The following is a 15854-nucleotide window of genomic DNA, read 5'->3' as shown; positions in this document are numbered from 1 at the left end:
TCCGTGTATGACCTATGACCAGCATACATTCTTTGATAGAAGTTTTTTGAGGGGCAAACGTAGAAAGAGAAATTTGAAACGTGAGACTTCGCCGCAAATTTGAATCTCAGATGGATTATAAGCAAAAGCCGTGATACGGCGTCTCCGGGAGAAAAGAAGAGTTCGGAAATAGTACTCATCAATCTTTTGATTCCCCCCCACCCATGTCATTCCGTTGGTCAGAAGGATTAAACTGTAGGTTTCGACACATGTAGCGTCTGTAGAATAGATGAACGGAATGTGTTCTGTGTTTTATACAAGATATTTACACCGAGCACATCGCGGATCACTTGAAAACTGTAAGCCAACAAACCCCTAACAAAAAGCAGGAATTGCCAGGAGCTTGATAGACGGATTAGCTCATTATCACGAGATTGATAAGGAAGACATTTAGTCTTGATGTCACGAAAATGCTATTTTAATTTTCCTTTGATCACATACAAAAAAACAACATTTAATTTCACATCAACGCCGTAAATCTCTCATGTAGACATGATTAAGCGGTCAACGTTGTCAAACCTCAAGGGGCATAGTGGCAAAACGGTTGTTTAAGAGTACAAACAGGGCACAATGTGCGTGACTGCTGTGGGAATAACAACGAGGCCGGTGTATCCCAAATGGCACAACGAGGAACTGTGATAGAGTTATTTTAACAGGATATTATTACAAAATAGATTTTCTCCATCAGTGGTCAAGAGAGAAAAACATACAACCACCTACTATGTTCATATACAAAGTACATGGACCTAAAACAGAAGTCCCTGAATGTAATTTTCCTGCCCCTGTGGATATCCTGGTATTGACAATTCTCCAGTCACCGTGGCTGATATCTACGTATCTGTCCAGACATACTAATCTCTGTGACCCTTTTCTTAGTATAGCTAAGGACGGCTGCATACATTACACACTGCTGTGTCTTATAGTGGATTCTTGCGGTTTTTTCAGTGATTTCAGATGGCAAATGATGAAAAGTGTTATTTCAGAATCATACTAGTTAAACATTTCACAGTGTTGGAACTAATATGAGATGATTAGTCTTTATAGGCTATGGAATTTAGAACATTGATGTTTGTTAAGGAATTATTCAAACCAATTCATTGATATCATAGACGCAATCATAGCACGTGAGCTAACTACACAACAAAGAGGAATCGCCATACTAATTTATATACTTTGTGAAAGATTCTTAAGCGTAGAATACTCCTATTAAAATCGGCATTATTTTTGTGTATCCTATCCAGTTACTTGGCACTAAACTCCTAGATTTCATGCACATATTTCTCAGAATGTATATATTCATCACAATTATTAATTAACTATAATTAATCACAACAGAAACAGTGACGTAATTGAAACCGCATTTTAGCGTCGAAAATATTTTTAAATGTTTGCAAGTTATAGTTCCGGACCAGTTTAAAAGATTAACCAATTTTATCGTTGCGATAGGCCTACAAGAAGAACAGGGTTAAATGTAATTTAAATCCAGATCCTTTGTCTTACCTTGTGGTTTTGGTAGGATGTAACTGCAATGAATGCCGTTTCAGAGAAGACATGAGTACAAAACGCTGTGTTTTTGGAGCCGAATCCGTTATTTTCGTCCGCTTTCACAATATGGAGTCTCGGTTGGTACTTGTGCATGGAGTTCAATATAATCTACAAAGAAAACACACACATAGTAGTATCAGAGCAGCGAACCGAGTGCTGGCGTGCAAAATATTCTCACTTTATTTAGTGGGAGAGATTAATGACAAACATTGAAAGTTATTCATTTGTTGCGAAGCTTTTAAATTTGCCTTCTTGTGACCCTTTTCCATTGCATTGAGGCCACAGTGACGATTTCCATTGCAACTAACAATAACAAGAAACAGCAGTAACTCTGCTGTGGCAGGACTATCTCGTCCAAGAGATAAGCGCTAATAAATCAAAGTACAGTACAGAAGTACATATAGGCTTTACGTGCGTGTAATGTTAAAATACAAGCAAACGTCTCTTATTTTTACGCTTTAATGCATTTTTTTCTGTTCAGTTCTTCAAAGCTGTATTTAAACTTGAATTCCGTGCACTATTTCTACCACAAGGATGATGATATTTTGAAGATTTTTTGTATTGTGTTGTATGTACACGTCCATGCACGTTTTAATTGAACTGCATATACATGTGATTAAATTTCAGTAGGCCAAATGATATTTTGTATTTGTAAAACCACAACAGTAAACATTAATGTAGAAGACCAGCCTGGCCTAGCCTGTCCCTTGTTTCACACTGCTTTCTTTTATATCCATCATGTCGCGATTGCTTTCCTCGGGAAGCTGGCGACAGAAAGACGCTGTTTGCCCGGCTTGGACCGCGCTGTGCTCGGCCTCGATAAGTCATCTTTCTCGCTGGGGCCTCTCATCCTGGGGTTTAAGCCAAATTGGTTTGACATCTCGGGTAGCTGTAGACATCAGCGGCGAACGATCTAATGGTTCTTAATTTCATTACAGCGACTCTAATTGAGAGCTAGTAGTGCAGGTTTTTTGGCTGACTTCATTGCTGACCATACTCCTAAGATTGTCTAAGATAGACTAGTTTCATTACCTGTGTCTTCGCGGTAGGAGACATTGCCTCTTCGCTTTTAGGGTATCTTATATCATTACAAAGGCATTTTCCAGATGCTACTCTTTACTCGCTGAAAGGACGCTGCATCGCTTGTTGCAAAGGTTTTTCGCAATGGTAAAAGTTATTTAGTTTTGTGAATTATGTAACCACGGTGTGATCTCTTCACTTCCGTCTCCTCAATCTGAGAAGATAGTCATGACAACACCAAGCAATGGGAAAAAAATAGACAAGGAAAACTGCGTAGCTCTATAGCAAACGTTAAGGGCGTTATACTCCGTGTTCAAAGAGAGCCTTTTGCTTTTTAGCAGACCTCCAGACAATAAACTGTTGCATTTAACCGACATTTTCCAAACAGAATGTTCTGTTCCATTATCATACACATTCCTTAAAGTGAAAGCGTTTTACATATCTTGAGTTTTTCTGCAGGCAGTCCAGTCTTCATCTATAAACATGCAATACTTTCGCGTCAGTGTTCCTCACCTTCTCTTACCGTTTCCCAGTTTACACAACAGAGAGGTCATTGACCTTTGATATATTGGAGATCTACAGGACTAATTACCGTGATGGTTCTGTATAAAATGGTTTTAATTTACTATAGCCACCGACCCTCAATATTGGGTTTGTCTAGATCCATGTCCAGTGCAATTCCTGAACGTAAATGATCGCAAACATTATACTTTACCTAGATGTTTTGTCTTCAATTTTACAAATACAAAGATTCGTACAGTATGTAATGTGGAAAAATGTGTTTCACGTATCATAGTGTGTTTCCTAAAGGAAAGCAAATATGCATGTTTTTAAAACGTCAGACGTAAACTGTTCCTTTGAGCATTCAACTCTAACCCTAAATCGCGCGTCTGCAACATACTGAAAAAGTAATTTCCGATTTTTTCGACTTTTATATCATTCACATGTGTTTTTTTACAAGGAAAGCTAGCATAGATTTTACTCACAAAGAAATGTAAGTTAAAACTAGAACATGATTCTAACTATTGGAACCCTTTAAGAACATGGTTTACAACTTCTTGTCACCGAGTGTACAGAATCCAAATATTGAGAAATTAAAGTCGTTTTTTTCAGAAATGAAAAGAAAATCTGGAACCACAAAAAAAAGCAATTCCTCAATTACGTATTTGTAATAAATATTAAATCTGCAGAATCTAAAATACCAAGTAAATAACTTCATATAAAAAAAATATTGAATTTGATTAATTTGAACTTGAGTGATAGTAAAATTAAATTGACTGATACTATACTATACTGACTATACTGTTTATTTCTTTATGTATTTTAAGTGCAAATGGTACTGAACCTAGAACTTCACAATAGGAGCTATTTGGTATAGGAATTTATGAAATGACAGGATGTGATCTTTGTATCAGTTTAGCTGCTGAAAAACAAAATGGTGCCTCTACTTTTTAACTGTGCTTATGAGGACTATAAATGTTAAAGTATCCATTCGTGTTTAATTAGAGAGTTTGGGATTTGATTGCAGACTATGAGCTGACTTGCGAGAAGTCCGCAAGCTGAAACTCTTTCTGTTGGTGCAGTGCTGTATTTGTTTTTCTTGGCCAGTATGTGGCCCTGTAGGAATAGTACTGACTGCACATTCATCCAGTTTTAATGAGATGCCGTGCCCTGCTCCCTATACAGTCCTCAGACACTGTGGAGACTACTACAGCTGTAGCTTCATTAGATACCAATTGATTGATAGTATATACAGATCTTGAGCCTCACGTGGTTAGTTACTGAAAGTGCATGTCTATCTCATTATATACAGCATTAAGTAATTAAGACTTAGCTGTGCTGCCAATGATAAGCACTATAGGTATCTATACTGTAATGAGGCAAAATTGTGATGCTAACTGCTAATAACACATTTCTAACAGTTCTTTATCATTCTTAAGTAACACTTTCATGGGTGAATTAGTGTGTGTATATATACATGTTCATGCAATATAAAATAACCTTGTGGAAATTGTTATTGCTAATTTAGCTACAGACAACCTTTTGTAGTAAAGTAGTATTTCAGATACACCAGTTATAACAGTAGGGAATTCACTAGACAAGCTTAGATTATGAGAAAATATAACAATTTCAGTTTAATTTTTAAGTCCTCCATTAAATGATCCCCATTCATCACTGAAAGATCTAAGAAACAGGTTAAACTGATGTTTGAATCATAATAGAATACCAGTCATGAATTAAAGTTTAGTGTTAAAATAATTCCAGGCATCGCACAAAACAGGCATGTACTGATTTCCTGTGTCTTCACTGTGTAGATACAGACATGGCAGGCCACAAACCCAATTTTTCCACATGCCTCAAGAGTGGGCTGCTGTCCTGTCCTTGGACCACCCACTTAGTAGGCGAGGGGATGTTTCAGGTCCCCTTTTTTCAGTCCTTGACCCATGATATACCCTGTTTTTGTCATTCACCGCAGTACTTTTATCATCATGTGATTACATTCATACCCACAGGTTTCCATAGGCAAAGAGATGGGACATGCATTGAGGTCAGCCACTGAGAAACTGTTTTAAATACATCTAACATTTGTATGACGTGATCTAACATTGTCTAAAAACCTAATGTAAATATAGATGTCTTATACAAGTACAATACATCTCTATTCAAATGCAATTACAAAGGAAAATGTAAGAACAAATGTATTTAATCATATATATATATACACAATATACATCATGGTAAATATTACAGTAGATAGACTTTATTATAAACAAGATGTAGTAGATTGGAAAATGTTATAGCTGCAACATTGTGCAAGCCACATGTAGAAAAGTACGTTTTAACTAAGGTGTGCTTATTTTCATGACAATTTCATGCTCCTTCTCCTCCTATGTGTCAGTTAAGAACTATTGAAAATCATCAGAAAATCTGAATCCTATATGCTTCACGTCGGGCTCACAATGTGTGTGCATGTCATTGTGTTTATTATATCATTCCTTATCTTGTTTTGTGTTCCAAAACAACGACTATTCAATTAACATGGTTCCATAATGCACAGAGTAAAAACCAGGTTTTAACTAAAGACTTATTTACATTTGTTCATTTGGCAGACGCTTTTATCCAAAGTGTCTTACTATTGCGATTATTATAGATTTCTCTCTCCGTTTTGTGTTTTTAGTGTACTTTGGCTTTAGAGTATAGGCTCAAAATGAAAACAAATGGCTCTAAATTGGACCATTAGGAGTTTCATAACCAGATGCTCGGTGTTTTTAAGCTTAATTGCACGTTTCAAGTGCAAAATAACAAATTCAGAATGTCTGCAGTGCCTGGGCCTTGCCTGCATAAAAATATTCATTTCAAAAGCCATTATACATCAGCAACTGTTCTATGTACAGAAATAACTCAATTCAGTATGCTATTCAAGTCCAGCATGGTTAACAGAGGAAGCCACTAGTGTGTGTGTTTACAGACTCGCTCTGTAAAAAGGTTGTGCTGAGAACAAATCCACTTTTTGTTCTGTCGGAAAGTATTGATCTAATGGTTTCTTTCAGACCACATACCTTTATTTCTGAAGCTTCTAAAATACATTCAGTCCAACAAACAAGACCAATTGAAAAAACATCAATAAACAGACCTACAGCCTAAATAAACCTTTATATACAGTACATTACCTGCAAAAAAACTGTAAAGAGATAACTTATATAAAAACATAGCTCATTCATAGTAAGCAGGCATGTACGTATTGAAGGAACAAGTAATGGGTTTATTCCATGCTGAAAGGAGAAGAAAGGAAACACAATGTTTTGGCTGTGTGATGTACTTATTGAGCAAAGTTCTGTATTCATAAATATGTATGATTACTGGTTCCCACTTGTGCCTAGTCTCCTGAAGCAGAGCATGTATTTTGATGTCTACAGACAGTGAACTACGATAGATTGAAAACAAAAGTGGCAGGTACAGTACTACTGTCAACAGTCATCAAACACGGTGTGAAAGCACAGAGTTTAGCACATAAATGTAACAAGCTGAAAATATTCAAAGTGGGGAAGACAAATAGCTCATATTCCAGGGTTTTGAAGAATGCAGGTAGCATGCAAGTTCTAAAATCTATCCATAAAACACTCAAGCAGCTTACTGTTTTGACTTTGTTAACAAAACATTTGCTTTACTGTATTTTACTGTCCAGTTCATTGTAAAATGCATTATGTATGTTATTATGGCCACTGGACTGACAACATGAGATCTTATCCACACGTAACCAGAAGGACCTGCACTTTAAGGCCAAAGGACATCTTGGCAGAGACTTATAACTACAGGAGCCCTGATCCGGGGTCTGCAGGACGTACATAATCAATAATCAATAATGCACTACAATATGTCCATTATGTTAGAAATTTCTTAACAGGAATTATACTTGGTACAGAGTTGTTTCTTAGCACAATAACAGTGAATATCTCATGTTACATCTCTGTCATTGGTGTATCCTCTTGTATTTTTTAAGTTTGTCCATTACAGTCTACACTAATTGCAAACGGTCAGGTGACTAAACTCCATATACCTATCTCTAAATGCTGGAAATGTCACTTTTATGCAAGACCATGGTTCACCTCAATTTTATCTTATTAAGACTGATGGTGTCAGTACTCAATAATGCCAGCATGGATAATCAATATGTAACTGCAACTAATGACTAAATAATGAATCTGTAAAATACATAAGCAAAACACAAACGAAACCTTTTTATTAGGAACTGCATGAGCCTATATTTAATCTCCTTGTATAATGTCTGAATAAAGTATTCATGGCTTAACTATACAAAGTGTTAAACAAAAACATATGTGGTAATTTCTAATCCAATATGTAATATATCATGTTTAGATTAACATAATATATGGATAAATTGCTAAAACGTGTTTAACCAGAACGATATTTTAGTTGTCAGTGCCACGTCTACAGATTACCAATAAATTGCTTTGGATAAGTTTTTTGGAAAATATTAACACATGTATGATGCTTTAGCAGTTTTTTTAATGAAAGAAATAAGGAAGCAACTATTTTAGTCAAAGACTGAAAGCGAGTTTGATGAAACGCACGTAGGCGAGATGTAAATGCTCAAGAAGATGAGAGGGGGAGTTTTTTCGGTTCAAATAATCCTGAAGGTTAACAGATACAGATCTACCGAGGTACAACGTACAGTACGTATGGGAAAGATATATCAAAATGAAGCCTGTTCACTTCGGCGTAATTTGTACTAACTGGTAGCCCTCGTTTGGAAAGAGAAAAAATAAAGGACAAAACTTTCACATCCAACCCAAAAGTCTCCACTGACATCTTCTGATTGTCGCTCTTGGGATGTTTGTGTTCGAACTGTTGATTCAGTTGCCAGAAAAGTAATGAGGATGGTTTGAGTGTAGCTTTCTGTGTTTTATTTATATTTGAACATAGCCTCTTAATGTTATATACTGTTGTATATTTAAGTTCTATACACTTAGAAGCATTTGCTATCATTCTAAACCTTTTAGATAATGAATTTCATTGGCAGCAGAATCATTTTAGTGTCATAAAAATCTGTTGTTATTGCACTACAATCTACTGCAACATGACACCAATTTGATCATCATTTTTATTGCTGTTTTTAATATTAAAAAGCCCAAGATGTCTGACATATTTGCCGATATCCCCAAATGCAAGTTGTAAATGAATCTTACAAAGAACATTCTGTGGCCAGCGTTAGTTTTTACCGCACCTTTAAATTGTAGACTGCTTTTCCGAGACAGTCAGGTTAAGGAATTCTATTCGGGCGAAGAAATTATTTTCCTGAAATAAAGTAAGTTTGTGCAGATGTATGTTAACCTTTTAGGTTATATCTAATGGACTAGCCTTAATTATTTAAGTCTAGCTGAAAATGTATCCTAATGTCATTTTCTAAAACTGAGTGTTAAAACAATTTCGATAAACCATTTACTAATATTTATGTTTTATATTTTCTAATATTTATATTTAATTTATTTTTACCTAACTTCGGTAATGTTAGATGAAAAAACGTGTAAAACTTAACAAACGTTTGTAGTGGAAAAGCTATACAGATAAAATACAATACAGTAAACATATTAACTACTTATACCAACGTTTCAATTGAATGATATATGTAATGAAAATCGCTGGTGTCCCTTTAAAGAGATGTATAGTCAATTTCAATTTTGAATTGCAAAATTGTCGTATTTTAGAGTTTTTGTCTAATGATTTCTTCAAAAACTAAAACTCTGCTTTGATTTCACATAATAACTATGTGGTTGAAAGTTTTTGTTTATCCTCCTTTGAAAAAAGATATTTGTTGACGTATAAAATTGTATAATTAATCTTTTTCATTTCTCACATCTAGTGAACTAACAAATGGCTTTGGATATAATTTGACAGTTTAAAGGGAAACGCTATTTTCACTTCAAATATGATATTTCTTGATTCTTGCTTTTGAAAACAACCATTTTTGAGAAGAAGATCACTGTAACGTTTGTTGGTTATATTAATATTGGTGTGTTAATACCAATAATAGCAGCAAGGACTAAATACTCACTTTATTGTGATTTCTGTCGCAATACTACTCAACATCAGAACTTGAAGAGGACGTATTAATGAAACGCTACGTGTTTTACTGACACCGTAGTTGTATTATTTATGCTTGATCACAAACTGCGTTGTTTTCTAGTGTGTGAAGTCTCAAACATCATGACATCAGACCATCAGATCGCAAAATGAACCGAAAGATCAAAAAGGCACCAAAGACAAACACATTCATCTTACATGTCCGAATGGATCGAGGTGGTTGTTCGTTAACTTCAGCTTCTGGAAGGACACGAGTTGCCTCATCCAATGCGCCCCTGTAGCTGGCGAGTCGGGGTGAACGTAGAGTCTTCCGGGCATAGCAGGTTCTGCTTTCCCAGTCACAGACCTGGGTCACACACCACATTCACAGTGTTACACACCGCCGACCGCTCACCTGCATGGATCAAGAGTGTTTTATCTCTGTTTCTTTCTCTCGGATTTCTAAGCGGTTAGCCTTTGGTAAGGCATGTTATCTGTTCGGGAAAAAAATCAAGGAAATGAGACAAATCGGCTCGTAGCCTAATGCTTAGTTGATATCTTTTGGGGATTAAAGGCAGGAATAGGTCCAGCTGGCTGACTTTTAGGTGTCGCTGTTTTTTAGATGTTTTTTTTATTCACGGGATTCATTCTTGCACATTATTTTTTGGTCATTTTAGGATTTTTTAATCTTCTAATACAAAACGCGCAGTGCAGTCTGATAAGTGCTGGATGGGACAGTCCACACAGCCGGTAGGCCAAACCAAAACGACGTTTTTTTTTAATAGGAACCTTATTTCTGTGCGAGAAACCCTTAAATGTGATCAGTAAACACTCGTTCTAGATGTACGCAACTACAAATCACGTTAATCCTGTTCTAAAGTTCTCCTGGTCCGTGTTCTTAGGGGAAAAAAATGTTTTGGGAAAATATCAAAGTAGACACTTTAGAACAATCTGCCCAAAGTTTTTGCGCCTTATTGCAAACAATACTTCCCACCGGGCTTTGTGCGACATTTTATTCTATAGGGTTATTCTTACCTTAAAACGCTGGTATACGCTGTTTAAAAAAAGTATTTAACCAAGAAAAAAAACACTTCTCTGTACGATTATTAATACTAGTCATAAAGAATAAAATTAAACCGTAACCTCTTATTTCATTACAACGTCAGAAATCCTAGTGATCTGAAAACAGAATTTTCAGCAGAAACACCTATTTTTAACCAGCGCTATAGCATATTCAGAATTTGATTTCAATTCAAACTGTTTAACGTAGCGAAATGCGTTTTAACAGGGAAGTAAGTGACCGCACGAAGATTTCATCCTAATATGAATTCTAAAATAGTACCTTATTAGTGATCAAATTGGTCCGCTTGAAACCCTGAATGTATCTGTCACGAACCGTAGGCTACTTGAGTATTTTCTTAAAGTACATTTTTAAAATGTCTCTGGAAATGAAAGGAATTGCTAGATAAGACATACAAAGTCAAGACATACGCACACAAATCATATTTATTGAAGAGACTCAATTTGTGTAACTTGTAATTTTTGTAATATGCTTTTAAGACATAACTGTGGTGTAGAACTTTGATGTCCAAATAACAAGGAAACGTTGGGTTGAGAAACTATGAAATCAAATTAAAATTGTAGAATTATTTCAGAAAACAATGCATGTCCTTTTAAATTTTTACTAGAAACAGTTGCCCTCAGGACGAATAATTGCAATTCCCTAACTTTCCGTGGTCTTCAGACTGGAAGTAGATTTGGGAATAATCCAGGCACCCACAACTACCGCCAATGAGTAACAGGATCACTTATAGGAATATAAACTTATTGAAGTGATAGCGCAGAAGCAATTTATTTTTTTAACATTAAGATAATGATAAAGTCGAATGTAAGGAGTAAGAGAAATGTAGAGGAAGGATTATACTAAATGCATCTTCTGCTACTGAAAGCATTTCTTATCTCTTCATTCAACTCAACGCCCATGAACATGAATTATTAACCAGGCTTGTCGCTGACTTGTTGGAACAGGGTGCCATATTCCAGTTTATAAATAAATAAATAATTTGGTAATAAATACATAATTGATGCATGGTTAGGTGAGAGAGGAGATGTGGGTACCGCTGATAGTGAACCAGTCTGTAAAAAAGACATTCCTTCTAAAATAGCAGTTTGTACAAAACTATCAGACTCTTGCATGACTGTACAGTATAAAGATTACTTCCTCGTGAGCCGTCGAAGAAAATGTTTGCAGTCCTTTAGCAGGTATATAATTTGGGACGTTCATGCGATTAAAAAAATGTAGTAATGTCAAAAGACTGATTACTTTAAACTAACATTATAGAAATTGCATTTTTATTAAACCATTAAAGAAAAGCCTATAATCCGCTACTACCCCACCACACAATCTATTGGCGTGTATGCTGTTTCCTTTTAAACGTCTTTTGTATATTCCCAGCATTCATATCCTGACTGGCTTTGTAAGCGTCAGTTGTTCTCTCAAAATTTGCTAAGATGATGATAATTTATAATACTGGAAAACACCAACAGACTTGAGTGGAATCGCGAATATGTAAGACGCTTATACGACTTCAAATAAAGTGCGGCTTTGAAAGTCGAGCTCAATCTGCAATGCCTAGCAGTTCATACCGCAAGTTAGAAAGAGCAGTTTCGAAGGGGTGGGACTGTTTTTTTTCATTCATTAATTATAATTGGCTGATGGCGCTGGAGAGGGTCTTCAAAGAGGATAATGAGGATTCTCGTTTTCCTGTTCTTCTGTCACGCTGCATTTGACCCAGAATTAACCAAAACCTTCATCCTTGATACCTTTTAATCCGCCTTGACAAGTACGTCCCTAAATGGGACATGTACTATTATTTTCCGAACGTGGATCTTCTCGTTACATTTTAAATTACGCTGTTTTAGGACCAGGCTGTGGTACCACTGCAACTGCTGCTGTTACCAAAACAACAGCAACAACAATTAATTGATGAATCGCTCTTTAAAGACTTGGAATACTATATTTAGAACCATCAATATATATATATTATATTTATCCTATTATATGTAGTTACTTCATTCGTTTAACCTAACGCAGTTGCTGACAGAATAAAGACGTTCGTATGGTGCCATGTGATTAATGACAACGTTAATAATGTTAATCGTGACGCAATCCTCAGAGTTATGCATATTTTACTGCCTATATCTGTGCATCGCTACCTCGCTATGGGTCTCTCTTCTGACTTGAATAAAATACATAATACCAACGCAGTACAAGAAGAGCCGTGTGTTGACGAATATTTAAAATGGCGCCTAGGAATCACAAGTTCAAAGGCTATAAAACTGCTGTTTCCGCTATCACAGCGGAACTGTGCTCCCACGCAGTAACAGAAGATGCTATGCAATATTTGCAGCATAACAGGATATACAGAAAAACGAATATCCAAGTATCATAAAAAGTCGATTATTCCAGTCAGGTCGTGGCAACCCGGAGCCATACGCAGCCTTAGCGCGCGGTCTGACTACAGTACGTCGCCAGCCCGTTGCGGAGCAGGAAGACCTACTTGCTCTCACTACAATCCGCCTGTTAAAGTTTGGGGGACCACTTCAGGTCGCCGGGTTACGGTTTTCAGTGATGGTGAAACAGAAACGCTGAATTATAAATCCTCTTTTAATAAAATAAAAGTGTTCCCGTATTCCCCTCCGGACAGGAGGTGGTGAACCCTTTCCGTTCAAAACCTGACGAAAAAATTATAAAAAGGTTTTTCATAATGACAGGGATAGAAAAGGCGATTATTTTATGTTGGTTATTCTCACTATCTTCCAAATAAGTATTAAAATATGTCGTCTGGAACAAATATAGTTTTTCGTAGTTTGGGTTATTCTGGCGATTGGTGTTTATTAAAAAAACACTTGTGGCTTGTGAAAGAAGGAGAGAAGTTAAAATGACTTTCTGGGTATTGGTTTCAAAACTTTTGAACCTATTTTTATGGTCATTTTAAACAGAAAAATACTGTATGAAGCATATTATATGTATTTTATAATATGTTTATAAAAGTATTAGGCAAGATTTTCTTGGGCCTTGTTTGTTATTTAAGAACTAAAGTGAAATTTTTAAAGGTTAAAATGTTCATCCATCTAATCAAAACTGATAAAATGATGGATGCAAACACTGAAACATACTGTAGTATTTCCTTCTTTCGCGAAATACCTGGTGCATAAGCTCTAAATTATTCCTACTGGTCTGCACAACAATCGTTATCAAAAACTGCAACATAGATGAGAGAATCAGAGAGAAGTAATCGGGTTATATTGCACATTTAACTATGAATTTCTTATATACTTCTTTTACATACCATTTGTTATCAGCGAATTTGTAGCGGTGGTCGTCTGCTGGTACTATATCCATCAAGAGAATATATTTCGTTTTTGGATTCAGTCCAGTTACCTTCACTTTGTAGCTTGGAAACATGCGCCTATAAAAAAATAAATAATAAAAGGGATGTCACGTGGTATTACAAATTTCTCGACAGATGTTTTTTTTAACAGCGTAAGTACTGACTCTAGTGGCCTCCTTGAAGGATATGAGCCTAGACGTTCTTTAGAAGCCACATTCATGCTTAGTAAAAACATGTAGGGCATTCATATCAATACGTTCCGATTGTCAGCTATTGCCGACAAGGACTAAAATTAATGAATTTCAAATTCACAATCGGATTCTGTTACACACGCATTGAGCTCAGGTCACGGAGGCCATTGAATAATGGTCTAGACAAAAGTTGAAGAGCCCCAACTGTTCAGTTTTCACATATTGGTGTACATTCTTCTGTAATATGTTTATAAGAAGGTTAAATAAAAGAGAAACATCAAAATCTCCAAAATCATTTACAATTCGTGACTACACGGAAGAATTGCATACCGAACATTTGACCCTAAGCACATATTCCCTCTAAATGAACCCTGTTTCATTATGAGGAATTGCATGAATTTTATTGTATCCTATTTTCGGCTATTGAGTTTGCTAAACAGTTAACCTTTTTAAATATTCGTGTTTATACAGAATAAGCAAAAAAAATGCGGTTTCCTGTAGGGTGGACCAACAGTATATGCTACTAAAAACCAGAACGAGACAAAACGTTTCCTCGTTTTCTCGTATTTTTCACATTAATTTCGCTTTTTGTTAAAAAAAAATACCGTCGTCTAAATGTTAATGACGGTCACAACAAAGCTAACCTTATTGATCGGAGAGGAGCAACTGCACTGCCTTTTCTCAATTTTTAAAGTTTAGATTTAGCACTTGCTCCTTCACTGTAAGCTTGTTTTTCGTGCCTGGTTGGCTTTACTCTGTCCGTGGAAGTTTCCGTTACGTTTTTATATATAATACAAACTAGGAAAATCCCATCTAATATGAGCAAAAGCAAAATAAAATGGAGTACTAGGTCAAATATGGTTTCTATTATTAAAGAATTACACTCGGTTAGTGCAGACCCCTCCTCTTCACATTTATGTAACATTGACTAATGTTTCTCTAACCACCATAGAATCTGGCAGTTGAGGCGGAAAGGCGCTTTTTTATTTAAGAAACTTTTGCCAAGTCCTAATATCAGACCGACTTCAAAAGCAGAGAGGCTCCGAGCTTGCAAACCTGCGGGCCCACTGCTTGGCTGGGGGTTTAGTTGCTATAACCTAACGCTGACCAGGTGGCAGTGCCCCCGGGCTCCTCTCTTGCTCAAACTGGGAGGAGGTGGCTGTGGGGGTAGGGTACGACAACTCGACTTTATTGCGTGATTAAACTGAAAGGAGAAAAATTAAACTCCAATGAACATAAAGCGCCCATTGTATGATTCTGTATAGGATTGAGGAAAAATAATATTGAAAAACAATGAAAGAAAGTAGAGTTGGAGAGGGAATAGGACCGTCAATCAGATAGGCCTTCGCCAAATCAAAATATATGTTAAATTAATAAAGGCAGTATATAAAATAGAAACTACACTCCTCTGGAACTTTTAAAATACCCCCCACAGCAATATTTAAGATAATATATCCATAGTATGGACATTTTGCAAACTTTAATAACTTTCTTGAAGTCAACAAAACAAGGTAAATAAGACTAGTTACTTCATTTTCCCCACACTCAAGTCCTATTATTTTAAGAATATGTTGTTTTCAGTTAAAAAGAAGGTGGCAGGTTATACTTTCAATTCTAATAGTGAGAGTATCAATGATATTGATAATGCCGTACCACTGTATAGTGACAAGCGTCTTGCATGAATAAATGACAAGTGCATTTCAACAATAGTAGCTTACTGTGTGTTCCATTACTGTGTTGCCAAGCTAAACAAAGTTGTGTATGTTGTAAGAATACTAACTGTATACTTTTAAAGATCGCCATTTCAGACAAATAATTATTTATACAACGGTTTATAGAAAACTGATCAGTAACTAGTTGATTAACTAGATCATTTTCTCCGCTTTACTGAATAAAAAAAACATTTGATGCATTATTGTTATAATGTTACGGAAAACATAACGAATGAAGCTACGTTTGCACAAGACACATTTCATATATACAAATCGATTTTAAGCAAATGCGTTTTACTTTTAATAAATATTTAAGTTGTTTTAATAGGCCAGGTCAAAAATAGTTGAAATTCTAAATTCTCCATAGGGCG

At 35.9% G+C, this 15854-nt stretch overlaps 1 protein-coding gene across 1 annotated transcript in view; it reads right to left on the bottom strand.

Annotated features, from left to right (window-relative positions):
* tbx5a (T-box transcription factor 5a) overlaps nucleotides 1-15854 on the bottom strand; it is a 33208-nt gene that overhangs the window by 14666 nt on the left and 2688 nt on the right. Inside the window, exons 3-5 of the mRNA XM_088936127.1 lie at nucleotides 13539-13658; nucleotides 9406-9553; nucleotides 1540-1692 (exon numbers count right to left, since the gene is read on the bottom strand). Of these exons, the coding sequence (XP_088792253.1) occupies nucleotides 1540-1692; nucleotides 9406-9553; nucleotides 13539-13658 (421 nt within the window). The remainder of the gene's footprint in view (nucleotides 1-1539; nucleotides 1693-9405; nucleotides 9554-13538; nucleotides 13659-15854) is intronic.

Source organism: Atractosteus spatula, chromosome 17, assembly GCF_055471065.1.
Source record: "Atractosteus spatula isolate fAtrSpa1 chromosome 17, fAtrSpa1.hap1, whole genome shotgun sequence".
Taxonomy (NCBI): Eukaryota; Metazoa; Chordata; class Actinopteri; order Semionotiformes; family Lepisosteidae; genus Atractosteus; species Atractosteus spatula.
This window is presented reverse-complemented; position numbering and strand designations above follow the sequence as displayed.